Here is an 18,310-nt window from a genome sequence, read left to right on the forward strand (position 1 = left end):
TTCTGATCTTAAGACTAGGACCATCATCAAGTTCAAAATTAGTTTCTACGTGTCAAGGTGGAGTTATTAAGGGTTTTTCTGGGACTTCTGTATGCTGAGCTCTACCCTTGCCTGAGAGCCTTTACCCCAACCTTCTGGAAGTGGACTTGGGGAGGGCCAACCCTGGGGCTTTCTTTCTCCAGGTAAGCAAAAGAATTGCAAAGCAAGTCTGAATGATTCAGATCTCTAGATATTGAACAGAAGTTCTGTGGCTATTTGTTTGGCACAATGTTCCACCAACAAACCTTGAAGTTACAATAACCTTGTCATTTCTAGCCTAGGTTATTCAACATTCTCAAACACTCCTATGTATGATGGATTTTTAAGACTGAAACATAGCAGTAGGACAGTTTTAGGAAATGTAGGTGGTACATAGAAAAGTGAATAGGCTCTAGGGGCACAGTGATTTGGTTTTGAATCACCAAACTCTCATTTAATTTTCTTTCCAACTCATTGACTTGATGTGCAGATTTCATGAGTTGAGTTCTAGGAAAGCTGTTATGCTTTCCAACATTCATCACAGCACATTTACTCATTTTAATCCCAGGTAGAAAAAAATGTTTAATGTTCAAAGTTTCCTTTTCAGGTTGGGAATCTCAGAAAGAAGGAAATGCTCTGACTGCAAAAGAATCTAGGATATCTATCTATCTATCTATCTATCTATCTATCTATCTATCTATCATCTATCTCTCTCTACATATAGATAGATAGATATTTTATTACAGACAGCTTTATTTTGCTGCTGTGTTTTGAGATACTCTCAAAGCTAGAAAAGCCTCAGAACTGCCATTACAAAATGTGCTGCTCATGGGACATGAAAACTCAATGGCAGTGCAAGATGGAGCTGTGGGGTAACAAGAATTTCTTAACTGATACAAACACTGCCTGTTTCTCAGGCTTTACTTCCTCTAAATATAATGTATTTGAATGGAGGAAGGGAGGATAAAGAATTGTGTCTCCATAAACACAAAAAGCTATCATTCATGGTGTCATTTAGCAAATGTTCACTGGGCACCTACACTATATCAAATACTATAAAGTAAGTGGCTCATCAACAAAACGTTCAATCCAGTGGAGTTTCATCTCTGTGGCTTCTTAGGTGATGGAGTTTATTTAGAAATCCTTATAATCAGTGTCTAATACTAAGTGTGGTTGTTAGTTTTTGGTTTTGTTTGGCTGTCAGTTTGCAAGGCAAATTGTGCAACAGAGTTCATGACTTAAAGGAACTTCCTCACAGTTTTTTCTAGAGGAAAAAAATCATGAAATTTTTCTTTTGTTGTTTTCTACTGAACTAAAGATGTTAGTTATTTTCTGTCATTTATTTATTAATTTATTTGAAATGCTGAGGATTGAATCTAGGTCCTTGAGCATGCTATGCATGAGCTCTAACACTGTGCTACACCCCCCCCAACTCTTACTTTAAAATTAGACTGGTGAGAGTACAATTTTGGTAGTAGGTTTAAGATGAAATGGCATTTTGTTAATAGTTAGACAGTATAAAGGAAAAGCTCATTGTAGCCTACTAATACTATATTAGTAAATGCAGTATTGTATGTTTCTTAAAAAAGTCCTTTGGAGCAATGTGAATTTAGTGTGAATAGGAAAAACAAGGCAGAGTTCAAGGTAAGTTATACTTGTCATTGACAGTTTACTTCGCTTCCTTCTCTACAAATATTCAGTGATTGCCAAATGAAGTAGTAAGTCCTTAGCTCTGTACTTAAGGTTCTAGTTTATCAGCATTCTTAATACCAACATTCCTCGATAGCCTTATTTCAGAAAACTGCCCTATAAAAATCTCTATGTTCCCATAAAAATAATGTTTCCTGTTTTCCTCCATGAATGATTTGTATTTAATATATATTTTAAAAGCTTATTAGTATGAAACACATACATTTTATTAAAATGATAAAACAGAGGGTGCTAGTCACTAATCATCCAGGAGAATGGGTCACACCAGGGCAACAACCCCTAACTTATCCTAGTTACCCTCTTTGAAATGGTCAAGAATGGCAAACAAAGCTAAAGAGAAGCCACAAGTTTTGCTGATAGTAGATTTGCGAGGAGATTTCTCACCATTTCCTGTGCTTTTGCCCATGATGTTTTCTCCATGTATAATGACTTTCTCTCATTTATGCTTCCATGATGCTTATTTATGCCCATCTCCAATGCCACCTTCCCTTGGAAGCCTCTCTGAATCCTCTGCCCCACCTAATATAATTTCTTTCTCTTACCTATATTGTTTATTTAATCCCCTGCCTATATTCTTTATTTGTGAAATTTTAAGGGACCCATCATATTTTGCTTTGTGCAATATTTGAGTATGTATGAAGATTGTAAGTTCCTTGATTCTTCTTTGTATTACACCAGTAAGAAATTAGTATTCTATTTTATAAGTTACAGTTATTCTTCCTACTCAATATTCTTGTCTTCTGTTATAGTACTTGTAGAGGTTCACTAAAGTTTTGAAGTGAGGGTGAACCCTGGACATTTAGAAAGCTCTGTTCTCTCCAATTCCATAAAGCCAACCATTTTTAGTCATGTTTCATTATAATCTGACTCTTTATCCATTGATTCTATCTGTCTGGATATTATGCCCACAAGATATTTTCTCTGACATTAATTTTTTGAATTTACTGTAAGTTTAATTTCCAAATATCACATGTCAGCTTCATTAAGGCCTGTTTATATACACACATATTACACATATGTGTGTATGCACACACATACACATGCTTACTTACTTCACTGCTATTTCTGGTATATAGTTTAGCTGGTTGCTTTTATAATTTCTTATGGTTGCCCCAGGGAGCTCCATCCACAAATAGTGTCAGAAAAAAATTCACAAAAGAGAGCATGGATTCTCTCATGAATATTTTACACAAGCTAGAGTCTCCCAGAGTCACTGGTTTGCTTTTCCTAAGAAAAGGCATTTTGCATGATGGCTTTGAAAATTTGATGAACTCTAAAATGTTTGCTCTTACCGCACTGGAACCTCTGAGGAAAGAGAGCAGATTTCGACACACTGGCAGCAGGATCAGCATGCAGTTGAAATTTAGGCAGGCTGCAGGGGCCCTGGCCAAAGCCAGAGCTTTCTAGAAGCAGGATAGAGAGCAGAGTTATTCTTGTGTGCATAGAATGACCCCACCTCTACTTCCCCAGGTTCTCAACATGAGACCATACACCACAAACTCCAAAAGATCTGTAAGGGACAGTCTTCCAGAACTGAGAGTTTTCTTTTAGGGCCTGGTCAGACTCTATTTTAATCTGAAACTGGCTCTTTACTCCAATTTAACATTTTATTCTGAAAAGTTGCAAATATAAGGAGAAGCAGAAATAAATTTACTTTGAATACATGTTTGTCTATCTACCATATTGCACCTTTTCTATGCTTGCTTTATCACATACCCATCTTTCCATTCCTCTATCCATCCATCAATTCATCTTGTTTTTTGAGTGCATGTCAAAGTTGAAGATATCAGTTCATTTCCTCCTAAATACTTAAGCATGTATATCATTAACTAGAGTTCAGTATCAAAACTGAAATTTTTAAAGATTTTAATATATTTTCTTAATATATTGGCTGACCTTAATAAGTGCAGTTGGTATGGTGTTTGTTCTGATATCATAATTATCAATTTTGTAATTTCTAAATGAGTTGTATATTTTGAAAGGAGGAAGCATCAGTGTGGATATATTAACAAGGATTATAAGGTAGTTTAATTATGTTTTATAATTATTTATACACATGATTTATAATATATATTATAATTAATATTGAATAATTAATTCATAGTTTAACCATGATGTAACAAATTATGTTTTGGGGTCAGGTGCAATTGTAATTATTTTCATTTTTGACAGCCAGTTCCAAGGAAACTGAGATTACTAAAGGACCCAAGAAAATTCAAGCTGGCCTACTGAACAGATGTGGCTCTTGAACAAGTTCCTCATTGTCTCCAGATGTACAGAGAGGCTGACTTTCTGAAGTTTATTTCATAAAGTGTAGCAGGAGCATGGCTCTTCATGCATACAAGTGGTAAGGACCAGATGACTTAGAAAATCTAGACAATCTCACTTACCCCACACATGTCACTCCTGGATAGACTGCTTCAACCTGGCCTTACATTCCAGAATCAGTATTAGATTTTTCCTTTAAGCTAAACAGTGACACATGGCTCTGAGAGGAAAGGGATGCCTCTGGGACCCTATGCTACATTTTTGTTTGTCACACTGGCAGGCCTTAAAAGATTCTTGCCCAGGAAGTTGCAATGAAGGCAGTAAGACTGACAGATACTGTTTGGCTTGGCCAGGATATTTGTTTAAAATATTAAAAGGAATAAGAATAAGAACATCTGACTAGAAATGTGAGCCAGCTAATATTGCATGATATAAAAGTTATACTTACCCCAAGAAGTTTTCTAGTGTAAAAGTACTTGTCTTCATCATCATAAACCTTGTAGTAATAGACAAAGAGGAAGACATTCATCCCCAGCCACATCAGCTGCATAAATAGAAAGAGTTGACTGAAGTTTTCCCATCTCAGTAAATAGGTTCCACACAAGATTGGAGTTAGACAAAGATCAGAACTTAGGGCTAGGTCTTTCCTGCAACAGTGTCACTATACTTTTCTGTAATTAACTTTTCTACCTTGTATTGCTTGTCATGATTGTTTTATTTCTTGGCCAGTATACCAAATTATTATCATTCTAATTCCCCTCCTTTCTTTTTCATCATCTTTTCTTCTTTTTCTTAGATAAGTACATAATAGTGGTTGACCAGTAAAATGAGAAGGGGAGTGAATGTGTTGCTATCTGTCTGCCTACGAGTAGGACACTGTGTTCTGTTATCACCTCCCTGCACAACACAGCATCCCACACCGGCTAGTGAGTGTCTCATCATCAGCTAGGATGCTGAGCCTTTCATTCAACTTGATAACTTTTACTCGCATTTTGAAGGATGGAATATTGAGCATGAGCAAGAGATTGAGGGGCATGGGGCTAAAAGACAAAGAAAGATTTTTATAGATGTGACCTGTCATTTCACTCCAAACATTGACTTTATCAAGTAGCGATACTGCCCAGTCATCACCTTCAGTGCAGTTATGATCTTTTCTTAACTATTAAATTACTAGTTATTGTTAATACCAGCTATTAAATATCCATAGATGTGTTTGAGAGCAATCTCAATTTACAAAGAAGGTGCTAAAGCAACATTTGCGTTTCCTGACCTTGTTTTTTTTTTTTCCTAACTCTGACTTTCTAAGCTGGGTCTTCACTTTCAAGTATATGATTTTCTCATATAAAGAGAGGTAATTTCCTGGGGAAAATTGTGTTGAGAGCTAAAAGTATAATTTCAATTGCTTCCTATAGGAATAATCTGCTTTTCAAATAGTGATAAGAAATCAACTGTACAGTTTCAAATCAGCAGAGTTCTGAATTACATCAGAGTGTTGATTTTGGCATAAGGTATATTTCCAATAATAAAATGTTTGTTTTTATTTTATTTGTGCCACTAATTTCTTTCTATCAGTAAAACTCAAAGACCTCCATATATTCCATGATAAATTCTTATGAAAGTTCTATTCATAAGTGTGCTTTTTAACCTCATGTTTCTATTGGCTATTTGGCAAAGCTATTTAGAAATCACTTTTCTTTCTATCCCATTTGTCCACAGTTGCTTTTCTGAGACAACCATCTTAAGAGCACGGCTAAGTTATTTATGTTAAAAAGCATAGAAATCAACATCTATTTGAAAAGTACCCATATCTTTACTAGCAAAAATAGCTTTACAAAATAGATTATATCGACATATATATTTATATATTATATATTACATGTGTATGAACCTAGATAAATGATCTAAATTCTCTTGAATTTTATAAACCTCATGAGTAAATGAAGTTTAGACCTCAGAGAAGGTACTTGTTTTCAAAAAGAAATTTGAGAACTTTATTTTTAGTGTCATCATTTACATAAAGGCCCGTTTCCCACACAGGAGCCAGTCCTATACTTGTTATTTGGAAAATAGTATAAAGTTTCAACTGGCCATTTTAAAGTAGTTTAAACACATAAAAAATAGGGAAATCTTCCTCTGAGTAATTAATAAATAATTCAGAATTAAGGAGTGATGTCATAAAATATCTTTTATTCTTTCTGCAGAATTCTGGCTTAGTACTCCTAGGAACTTAGAAATGAATTAGGAGAAATGAGCACTCAGATACCATCTTTCCATTAAGGAATTTGGAAGAAGGAACTAACTCAGTGAAATATATGTTTTTTCACACAGCAAATCAATTTCTCAAAGAAACAAACAAAAAACCACTTTGCTCTATTTTAGCTTCTAGGCAAACCCAAACATGTCATAGAATTCATACTTTATCTCTTGTTGGTACTTACAATGACAAAGATGGAGAGGCCCTCATTCACAGCCCAGTTCCCCATGGTGACAGAACTTCAGTGTGCTGTCTGCCTTTCTGCTATATCGAGCTTCTTCCACCCATGAGGAAATGAAAACAGCAGCCTTGGGGCAATGTGTTTCCTTTTCTATTATCAGAAATTGGCTAATCATTGGTCAACTGAGAAGCCTATTTCCACAACAAATTTAAATCTTTAAACCACAAAAAGTACAAGAGAAATATTTATAAGGATCCAATCACAACTAAATATATTGGAAAATGAAACCAAATTTTACAACAGAGATGAATAGTGCTATTCATGGGATGTATTTTACACAGTGAACTATTTTACTAATTAGTTATCTAATTACAATTTTCAAGTCACTCAACTAGCCATGTCTTACTGTTGGATAAAACACATTAAACAGGTGTTATGCCTTTTGATAGAATTTTAGAGTGATATTTATAGCCTCATCGAAAACAGTTACAATAGTGATGGTTGATATTTATAAGATGCTTACTATGTGCCAATTTTATAAGCTAGATATGTGTATGTGCATATGTATCTGTGAGTTGGAGCATACATATAAGCATATGTGTGTATACATACAGAGACACAATGCACATGCATACACTTCAATTCATTTGATTCTCACAACTTAATCCATAGAATGCAGGTTCTTTTATTATGATTACATTTACAGATGAGAAAATTGAGAACAAGAGCTGTTAACTTATTTTGGACACAGTCATACAACCAGGGAATAATGGAATTGGGATTTGAGACCCCAAAAATGTGTCATCATGTGTGATCATGATACCAGGAAAAACAAAGCCAGACTGTGTCAACCCCCACCCTAAATCACTGTACATAAAATTGCAGGAAATGAAACTAACAAAAATACCAAAATCTTCAGATGACAATCATGTTGACTGGCAGACATGACATTTTTTTATGTGAGTGTGGTACTGGGGATCAAAATCAGGACCGGTGCCACTGAGCTAAATCCCCAGCCCAAATTATTATTTTTTTTCTTTTTTGGTGCCAGGAATTGAACTCAGGGCCTCATGCTTGCCAAGCAGACGCTGTGGTGCTGAACTACATCCCAAGCCCTTGACATGACATCTTCCATGCTAAGTGTATAAACATGGCCAAACCTAAAGTATGTCACATGTAGTACATACCAAAACTAGATGCAGCATTGTTACTGCCTGGCTGCTATCCAGTTTTCAAGATATGAAAAAGACATGAAGGTAAGAGCAGAAATCTATTACAAGATCAAAGTTAACTAATTAACAAGGGTAGTTTGTACAACAGCTATAGCTAATAAATTAAAAATAAATTGTAGTAGTGGATAGTAACAAAGGAATAAAAGAGAAATAAAGGTTTTTTTGAGAAGTAAAGTCTTTTGATTGCTATCTACAAACTACTTGGGACAGCCTATGGAAATATGACAAATAGTAAAGCAGTATGGTTCCTCACTTCATAATATTCAAAAAGTACTCAACTCTAACCTACTCCACGACAATTAGAGCGTGTATAATTCACATAAAGAGAAATTGTCCTTCTGGTTCCATTCCACAAAGACACCAATTCAAAGAAACATAGGTGAACAATCAAAAAAACATGTGCGAGTTATTTGCCTCCTTGCTCTATTATCTATTCCTTGGGCTTTCCTTGCTCTGCTGTGTTTTAGACATAATTACATTTGGCAGCCTCTTTGGACCTTTGATTTCTCTGAGTTTAGTTACTCCAGAGGATGGGGAGCAAGAGAGAATCCAGAGTGCTTCTTCCCTTAGGATTTTTTTTTCAAGTGGCATCCAAAAAGGGACTGAATCTCCACTAAGGCTCCACCTCCCATTAGCCAACCCCTCCCTGTCTGCCATGAGCTCCTGCTGTCTAACACTACTGTAGATCTAGATCTTGCCAGATGGCCCTGGCTGCTCAGCTGGAGTTATACCACCTCCTCCCAGTTCCTCTCTAACTCTGAGGGTGGTAACCACTTCCAGTGGTTCTTCTTTCTGCACCTACTTTTGGGATTCTCCACTTTTCCATCATCCATGTAACCATTTCCTGATCTGAAATTCCATCTGTTGAAATATGGTAGTTTCTGTTTCTCTAACTGGACTTTGACTAAAATAAAACATAATTCAGATATGTGCATATTTTCTCATGTAACTAAAGAAATGAGGTACATATCCCTAAAGAGCAGTAAAACATTTTAAAGACCTATTTTCTCGGCCACTCCCAAACTCCTCCAAAGGGATGATTGCCACTCATCATGCTCTTTCAAACTCAATGAGAAGTCTTTTATTCTGTAATTTTCTCCCTTTTCATTTTTCCTCCTTAATCATTCATTTTTCCTTGTCTTACTTAAGCCTTCGAGTCTTTTTCAGTTTTTCATCTGCCTCTTGAAGCTTTTGCTCTACTGGAGAGGCAATGAGAAGGGGACCATGAATACTCATGTTAGGAAATAATGTTTCATGATTCATATAAAACTATTTGTTGTGCCAGGGATGTAGCTCAGTGGCACAGCACCTGCCTGACAAGTGCAAGGTCCTGAGTTCAATCCCAGGTACAAAAAATTTAATAAATAAAAATTATTTGTTGAACATTTTCCTAGTCCCTTTCCCACCTCTACAATTGCAGAAGGAATTTTTTAAAGAGTACTTTCCATGGGGAATTAAGTGTTCCTTTCTATTGCCTTTTTTCTTCTTTATGAAAGTAATCAGCGGGATGTGAGTAGGGGTTCCTTGAGAGCCTTAGGAACCTCAATCAGTTTCACAGCTGGAGGAAGAGACACAAGTTGTAATAGGGTAAAATCTTTCTTACATGGGAAATAACTTCCCTTTTGAGAACACTATTTTTAAAAAATGTAATGTGATATTTAAGCTGGTGTATCTGATTACCATTATGGTCTCAAGGTGTATCCATTTTTCTACAAATGACTCAAGTTTATTTTTCTTTATGTTAGAGTAGTACTCCATGGTGTGTAAATACCACATTTGCTTTATTTATTCATTTGTTGATGGACATATGGAATGTTTCCAAGATGTAGCTATTATGAATTGGGTTGCTTTATTTTCTTTTTTCTTTCTTTTTTTTTTTTTTTTTTGGTACTGGGGATCGAACTCAGGAGCTTGCACTTGCGAGGCAGGTGCTGGAACCACTGAGCTAAATCCCCGGCCTGAATTGTGTTGCTTTAAACATGTGTATACACATATCTCTGTAATATGATGTCTTTAACTCTTTTGAGAAGACACCTAGAAGCAGAAGAGCTGGATCAAATGGAATTTGTTTTTTGAAGATTCTCCATACTGTTTTTCATAGTGGTTGAAGTAGTTTACATTCCTACTAATGGTGAAAAAGGGTTCTTTTTCCCCACAACCTCGCCAGCATAAATTAGACACGTATATTTAAATATCATATTTTTTCCTTATATGAGAAATCCAGAGTAAAAATAAAGAGCAAAATAAAAGATAGATAATAGGAAGTAGGGAGATAGATCATTCTTAAAGGGGAAGGGGATCAAAACAGAGGGAGAGGAAAGGGGGTAATGGATAAGGGATTACAAAAAAGAATTGAGGGCTGGGGATTTAGGCGGTTCCACCACCTGCCTTGCTAGCACAAGGTCCAGAGTTCGATCCCCAGAACCAAAGGAAAAAAAAAGCAAAAAAAAGAATTGAGATGTGTTATGTACATGTGCCAACTTCCCACAAAGAATGTTAGGATTACGTATTACATACATGTACTAATAAACTAAAACAAAAAAATAAAGAACAGTAAGGAGGTGAGAAAAAAGAGTAAAAAGTGTAATGTGCACTGCTCTTCAGAGACAACAAAGTCGATAAAGGAGCAAAAGAATTGGTTGACTGGCATTGATTAGACAAGAAGAATGAAACTCTATGCATCACCTACTGGCTTATCTTCTCTCAGTCCATTTGGTTTCCATTGCCTCCTAAACTGTTGGTGTCAAGCTAGACTGTTGTGAAAATAAGCATGTACTCACCTGCCTCAGTAGGCAGTGATGGCTAACTGCTTTAGGCTTGTAATTGCATCCTAGGTACCTCTGACTGAGCAAAAGGACAGAGAGGAGAAGCAGACCTAAGTTTTCAGAAAATTCACTGATTGCATCCCGAAAGTAATTCCTTCCTGATAACTCAAATTTAAAATTAGATTCCTAATTATTCCAAGAAGAGAAATTGCTGAAGAAAAGGAATGTGCTACTACATGAAGATTCTCAATGAGTTTTGTTCTTGTTGCTAATGTAAAGTGGATTTTTGTCCTTCTGTAACTTTTCCGTGCATCCTGTGTCTTTCCAGAACTCATGCTCCTCTTTATCTGCTTCTATGGGTGATGTGGACCCACATTCCCTGCCTAAGGATGACTTCTGAGAAGTCTTCATCCCCCTGGAGAGTGATGCAAGTGATCATCCCAGGTGTGGACACTTTACCTGAACAAAACCAATTAGGTTATTTTTTCATATGGAGGGAGGAGTTATTAGGAACTCTGGAGGAGAGAATGTCAAGCTTTTCTCTCTTTGTCAGTGATGTAGCCTGGTGCTGTCCTAGGCCATCTCTAATACCTTATGCTAAAAAGCTGCATGAGAATTCTGGCAACCTAAACAGAATCAAAATCAGAGTTAGTAACTAAGTGAGGATGGGGCTATTTGGAGACAAATATGATGGCGATGTTTGAATTCTTGAGTTCCATCTGCCTGAGACATTTGGAGATCTGTTATTCTTGCAGATTGAGACTCCTGAGAAGCAGACTCTGAGATGAAGATTAGCATGCAGAAGTTTTATTATGAGGAAGTGTTCTTGGAGGTAAATATCTGGGTAAGGGAAGTAAAGATAAAAGAAAGGGTGGGACTAAGGAGAAATTGAATTGTATGGTCACAATAAGGCCTCAGCCATTCTATGGGAAATCCTGAAGCACAATGACCCACAGCGACCTTGGGAATGATTCACTTTACTAAGGCAATTTCCATAGGTGTTGTCAGTAGGTTAGTAAGAATTTCATTTCTGAAGTTAGACCTATGACCACATTACCATATTTTAATACCGTGATATAAGACAAAAATTCCCAACATTACTAGTTCCTGCGTTACAAAATAGTATTAACTAGATTTCTGCTACTTATATTAAGAAAGGTTCTCACTAAAGCATGCTGTAATGAAACCCGATTTTATTTCCATAACCAGAGACTCAAAGGTTAAAAAAATTAAATAATATTGCTGGAATATGGTCCAGATGTTCTATCTCCTTTTTGGGAGAGAAAATAACAAAATAAAAGAAGAGACATTCAGGGAAGGAGGGATAATTTACTGATATATGAAAGTAAAGGCATGCAGAGCATAGTTTTCATTGGCATTTTGCTTAACAGAAAATGAAAGTATTTAGTGACAAAGTTCACATTTTAAAATCTTTATGTTAAATGTGATTTGTATACTTTTAATTTATCAAAATGAGGAAGAAACTGGCAAAATACCTTTATTTGAATTTAAACCTTGTCAGTATGCCCTTTGTGGTAAATTGGCTTACTTCCTTTTTTCTTAAAAGCAATCTATTTTTAGAGCCTTAACTTGGTCTTATTAACAACAGTTAACATTTACAAGGCATTTTATACAATACTTGGTATGCTTTTATTATAAATTTTTCACAACCATTCCATAAAGGTTATAAAATGATCATATCCATTTGTAGTAGGATGAAAACTAGCTCCCCAACCACCAATGTGTCTAGATACTCATCTCCAAAACTTGTAAATATGCTACCTTACATGGTTACAGGAGCTTTATAGATCTGAATAAGCTAAGGAATTTGACATGAGGGTATTATCATGGGCTAGTGTGGGGCCAATATAATCAGAAGAATCCTTATTAGAGGGAGGCAGGGAGGACCAAAGCCAGAGAAAGGGAATGTGAGGATGGAAGAAGAGGCCTAAAAGGAGAGAAGATGCTATGCTGATGATTTTAAAGATGGAGAAAAGGGTTATGAGCCAAGGAATGTAGTTCTAGAATCTGTAAAAGGCAAGGCAAGGAATTTTTAGAACCTCCAAAAAGAATGCAGATCTGCGGACACTTTGATTTTAGGCCAGTGAAACTGAGTCAAAATCTCTCACTTCTAAAATTGGGAGAAAATCAGTTTGCATGGTTTAAGCCAGTCAGTTTGTGGTGACTTGTTATAGCAGCAATAGAAAGCTCAAATACCATTTTATAAATGAGAGATAAAATCCAGGGAGATAAAGTAACTTGCCTAGGGTTGCATGACTATTTGATGCCAAACCTGGGATTTGAGTCTGGGCTGCCTGATTTATCTCTGCTTATTTGAGTCACAAGAACCATTCTATAAAGCTAGGGCTCCACTGTAAATAATAAAACCATTTAATGTGCCTCAACTGCTGTTCCAAGGCCCTTAACTTGAACTCAGTCATTCTCTTCTCATTTTGCAATATGCAACATAGCTCTTTCTCACAGAAATGATTAGAATCACCATTAGTTTCAAGTCTCCTGACAGCCTAGCTCTTGTTGACAGGTTCCTGAAGTTGCCACATATATGCAGAGGCTTCTCAGTCCAAGATGTGTCTTGAACAGGAGGTGCTAGGTTCCTATGACCAGTTTCTTCATTTTTAAGCTACAACTGAAGGTAAAAATCTCTGATTTTTGTCTCATACATCATTTTTCCTTGCCGCAAGAGGTATCTGAGTGCTCATAGTCTCCCTTTGGGCAGTTGGCAAAGGCTCATCTTCGTGAAGATGTTAGATAGTAATTTAAGTGCTAGCCAGGTAAGAGTTTCAAGTGTTAGCTTTCTTAGGAATGCTAAGACTGTAATAGGATTCCCTCCAAGAAAACAGGCTCATGTATTTCATATGCCCTGAGGTCTAGCTCCCTTGATAGTTTCAGAGAAATATACCTAGCTTAACAAAACTAGTATGGTCTGACTGCCTGCTAGTGAGAAATTGAAGATGCTTCACGCAAACACATTCACATGCACCAATCTGCTAGCATACATAACCATAATACAATTACCAAAATTAGAAACTGTAACATGGATACAATATTATTAATTAATATACAGTTTTTATTCTGAGTTTTCCAACTGTCCTAATAATGCTCTTTGTGATTTTTTTTCATTCTGATCCAGATCCAAACTAAGACTATACATGGAATCCAGTTGTTATGTATCTTTGAGTTCTTTTAACCTGGGCCAGTTTTTTGGCTTCTATGTTCTTTCTTGACACCCTTGAAGACTGCGGACCAGTTATTTTGTAGGATGTTCCTAATGTGAGATGTGTCTGATATTTGTTCATAGCTAGATTCAGGTTATGCATTTTTGGTTTACTCTTTTTGGCACCATTATGTGAGTAGCATATCAGAAGGCCCAAGATGTTGGTTTGTCACACCTTTCTCTTAGGAAGTATATGTTAAAGTGTTTAAGAAAACATGTACTCAACTTATTCTGAAATAACTCTGAAAAAATAATGTAGAGAGAATGCTCATGTAAATGTGCCAGTCCATTAATAGTTGATAGCTCTGACCAAGAATACACTGGATTTCTTTGTAGTATCCTTGTAACTCTTGTGTATGTTTAAATTATTTTAAAATAAAATTGTTTTTAAAATCTGACATATTAGAAGCTATTTTCACTGGGTGCACTTGCTTTAAAAGTTGAGGGCAAAATTGGTTTGGAGGGATATTGCTCTCTTGTGAAAGGAAGCACTTTAAGGGCTTTTTGCCTGATCTAAGGATTAGAGGTTGATTTACAGAAGAGCTAAACTCTTCAGCATAGTGAAATGAAAAGGTGATGTTCTTGGCTGGAGAAACTTATCACCTAATTGAGGCTTGCACTGGGAGATTGTGGGAGACAATGTCATGGTGCTTAGAAGTGGTTTTCACACAGTTGAAGAATAGATCCATGAATCGGATGGAATGTCTGGTCCAAGAGATATTATGGCCAATAAACAGCTTTCATGTTTGCGGTGATGACATTAGAGAACAGGGATATACAATCATGATTGCTGATATTCCCTGTTCTAGGGAATTCCTTTGTATTGTTTGTATTCAGTAAAGCTAAGAAGCATAGCATAGGATCAGTCTTCAATAAATTGTCATCTTGGGGAACAAGGCAGAAACTGGTCACAGAATGAAGTAGACCAGAGAAGGCTGAGATAGCAAGAAGGAATAATGATAACATGGCAGAGATTACCCAGAGGAGTAGAAAGAGACAACAAGGAGAATAAAAATAGTTTGAAAAGCCCTAATGATACTTGGGAAAGACAGTGGGCTTCTAGGAATCCTCTGGGGTTTGAATTGTAGTGATTTGCCATTAAAAGGAGGAAGATTATAGAACTCTAATTTAACTATAAGCAGGAAAGTAGAGTTCATTTTCCAAGTATGAGTCATATGCAGTAAAAGTTTTTTAAATATTTCAATACTTTATTCAAGTTCAGATGAGAGTATTGCTGTGCCACTTTTACAGAAACTACAATTTTTTTGTTTTTCTTGTTTTCTTTTTGAGACAGGGTCTTGCTATGTAGTCCAGGCTGGCCTCGAACTCAGGGCAATCCTCCTGCCTCTGCCTCCTGAGTACTGGGATTACAGGCATGCACCATCACACCGGCTGAAACTACTATTAAAATAATGATTTAGTAAGACAAAGTCAGCCATTGCAGATGAAGTGGATTAAGAATAAGAATTATACTACTTGAGTACTTTCTACTTTGCTAACTGTGGGTTCTGTGTAAAAATAAATCAGATAAGTAAGATTTATTTTAATGCAGTAAGATTATTAATTTGTGGCCATTTTTGAACTTTATGGAATTACTTTCTGAGATTGAGTATATAAGTAATTAAATAATTCTCAGAAACTCAGTTAACAAGTATTCAAATGAATCATGAAGTTTTCCAGTTTTATGGATGGGAGAAGGTATCTGTGCATACTAAACTTGAAACTAGAGGTATAACATGTGACTACTGCTCTCAGTTCAAGGAAGTGAGACTATTTGGAGTCAAGCTAGACATTTATATAATTCAGAGATCACACTCATTTTCTTTGCTGAACTTCTCAGAGCTAGAAAAGTTAACAATTTTGCACAAAACTAAATGATTTGGTGGAAATGAAAATGTATTTAGAAATTATTGACTATGAGGGACATTTGAAATATTTTATGTTTTTGAAATTTAAGTATCTATATCTACACATATATAATTGGTCAAATATCATTTTGAAAGTGTAGTTTAGTTTTCAAAGTATTTTTAAAAATTATTTTTATTGGTACAATATAGGTATACAATATAATGACATTCATCATTGGAAATTTGTGCCTTTACATAATCTCTCTTGGTTCTTATTTTTCCCACTTCCCCTGCCCTTCCTTCAACCCCTCCATGCCTCCCTATTTACAAAGACTTTGTTTCCATTTTTTCATTTTCTCATATTAATTCCATTCCCTTCTTTCCTTTCCCCTACCCCGCCCACTTCCCCTTCCCGTTTGCCCCTTTTCTTCCTATTTCACATTATCTATTATACCATTTAGTCCTTATTAAAACTTTCAGTGTCTCAAATTAGAGAAACTATTCTGTATTTACACATGTGTGTCCTGTTTATTTCACTTAAGAGTATGGCCTCAATGTGCATCCATTTAGCTATAAATGTCTCTAATTTCTCATTTTTTATGGCTGAGTAGTACTCCATTTTATAAAAAAACACACATTTTCTTTAACCAGTCTCCAGTTGATGGGCATCTGGGCTGCTTCCAAGTTTTAGCTATTACAAATTGGCCTGCTATGAACATGAGTACACATATATCACTGTGGTATGATTCTTTTAATTCTTTGGTGAAGATATCCAGCAGAGGAATAGCTGGGTCAAATGGGACTTCCAGTCCTAGTTCTTTGAGGGATCTCCATACTAATTTCCACAGTGGTTGCACCAGTCTGCACTCCCACCAGCAGTACAGCAGGGTCCCTCTTTCCCCACAGCCCCACCAGCATTTGTTATTGGTTGATTTTATGAGAGCAGCCATTCTTTCTAGAGTGAGGAGGAATCTCAACGTTGTTTTCATCTACATCTCTCGAATGACCAGTGATGTTGAACACTTTTTCATATGTTTATTTGCTGTTTTTACTTCTTTGTCTGAGAAATGTCTGTTCATTTCAGATGCCCATTTTCAGATTGGGTCTTTAAATTTGGGAGGTCTGACTTTTTTTAAGTTCTTCATAGATTCGAGGTAGTAAACCTTTGTCTGAGGAAAAGAAGGTGAAGATATTTTCTGACATTGTGGGTTGTCTCTTCACACTGCTGGTTGTTTCTCTTGCTGTGCAGAAGCTTTTTAGTAAGAAGAGATCCCACTTGCTGATTGTGCTAGTTCACGGGCAACTGAGGCTTTGTTCATAAAATCTTTTCCTACCCCAATGTCTTGAAGAGTTCTACCTAACCTCTGTTCCAGGTGATTCAACATTTCTTTTTTAATATTTAGATACTTAATCCATTTCAATTTTAGTTTAGTGCATGATGAGAGATATAGGTCTAGTTTTAATCTTTGGCAACTTGAAACCCAGTATTTCCAGCACCATTTATTAAAGAGGCTATCTTTCCTACAATGAGGGTGTTTGGTGCTTTTATCGAAGATGAGATGGCTGAGTGTGTCTAGAGTTGTTTCTGCATTTTCTAATCTGTTCCACTGGTCCTCAGGTCTGTGTCTTTGCCAGTGCCATGCTGTTTTTATCACAGTAGCTTTGTAGTATAGTTTCAAGTTTGGGGTTGTGATAACCCCTGCCATGTCTCTGTTACCTAGAATTACTTTTGCTATTCTGGGTCTCTTCTTGTTCCAAATGAATTTTTGGATTGTTTTCTCAAGGTCCATGTAGCATGCTGCTGGGATTTCAATTGGGGTAGCAATGAATCTATATAGCAGTTTTAGAACTATGGCCATTTTCACTATATTGATCCTTCCTACCCAGGAGCAGGGGATGTCTGTCCATTTTCTGATATCATCTTCAATCTCTCTTTTCAGAGTGCTATAGTTTTCAGAGAAGAGGTCTTTGATTTCTTTCATTAGGTTGATTCCTAGGTTTTTCAGTTTCTTGGATGCTATTGTGAAAGGAATTGTTTGCCCTATTTCTGTCTCAGTGAGTCCATTGTTCATGTAGAGGAAAGCTATTGATTTTTGTGTGTTGATCTTGTATCCAGCTACTCTACCAAATTTGGTTATTATAGAAGACTTTTGGTGGAGTTCTTGGGGTCTTCTATATAGAGTATCAGGTCATCTGCAAATAATGACAATTTGACTTCTTCATTTCCTATCTTTATTCCTTTTATTTCTTTCTCTTGTCCACTTGCCGTGGCTAATGTTTGCAAAACTATATTGAACAAGAGTGGTGATAGTGGACATCCTTGTCTTGTTCTTGATTTTAGTGTGAAGGATTTCAGTTTTTGACCATGTAGTATGATATTGGCTGTTGGCTTTTCATAGATGGTTTCTATCAGTTTGAGCTACAGACCATCTATTCCAATTTTTTGTAGGGTTTTTATCATAAATGCATGTTGGATTTTGTCAAATGCTTTTTCTGCATCTATGGAGATAATCATATGGTTTTGTCCTTGGCTCTATTGATATAGTGTATTACATTGATTGATTTGCGTATGTTGAACCATGCCAGTACCCCTGGTATGAGTCCCACTTAGTCAGGGTGTATGATCTTCTTGATGATCTTCTGTATTTTGCATCTATGCTCATTAATGAGATTGGCCTATAGTTCTCTTTTTCAGTTGGGTCTTTCTCTGCTTTGGGGATCAAGGTGATGCTTGCTTCCAGGAATGAATTTGAGAGTATTGCATTCCTTTCAATTTCATTGAAGAGTTTAAACAGTAGTG

The 18,310-nt window shown here is 36.2% G+C and overlaps 1 protein-coding gene across 1 annotated transcript in view; it reads right to left on the reverse strand.

Moving 5' to 3' along the window:
• Cybb (cytochrome b-245 beta chain) overlaps positions 1 to 6,572 on the reverse strand; it is a 33,847-nt gene extending 27,275 nt beyond the window's left edge. The window contains exons 1-3 of the mRNA XM_004850034.4: positions 6,435 to 6,572; positions 4,445 to 4,540; positions 3,021 to 3,131 (exon numbers count right to left, since the gene is read on the reverse strand). Of these exons, the coding sequence (XP_004850091.1) occupies positions 3,021 to 3,131; positions 4,445 to 4,540; positions 6,435 to 6,479 (252 nt within the window). The 5' untranslated portion in view covers positions 6,480 to 6,572. The remainder of the gene's footprint in view (positions 1 to 3,020; positions 3,132 to 4,444; positions 4,541 to 6,434) is intronic.
• Positions 6,573 to 18,310: the final 11,738 nt, after the last annotated feature.

This window comes from Heterocephalus glaber, unplaced genomic scaffold, assembly GCF_053883595.1.
Source record: "Heterocephalus glaber isolate CG9 unplaced genomic scaffold, H.glaber_assembly_v1.0 deba00001547, whole genome shotgun sequence".
Lineage (NCBI taxonomy): Eukaryota > Metazoa > Chordata > Mammalia > Rodentia > Bathyergidae > Heterocephalus > Heterocephalus glaber.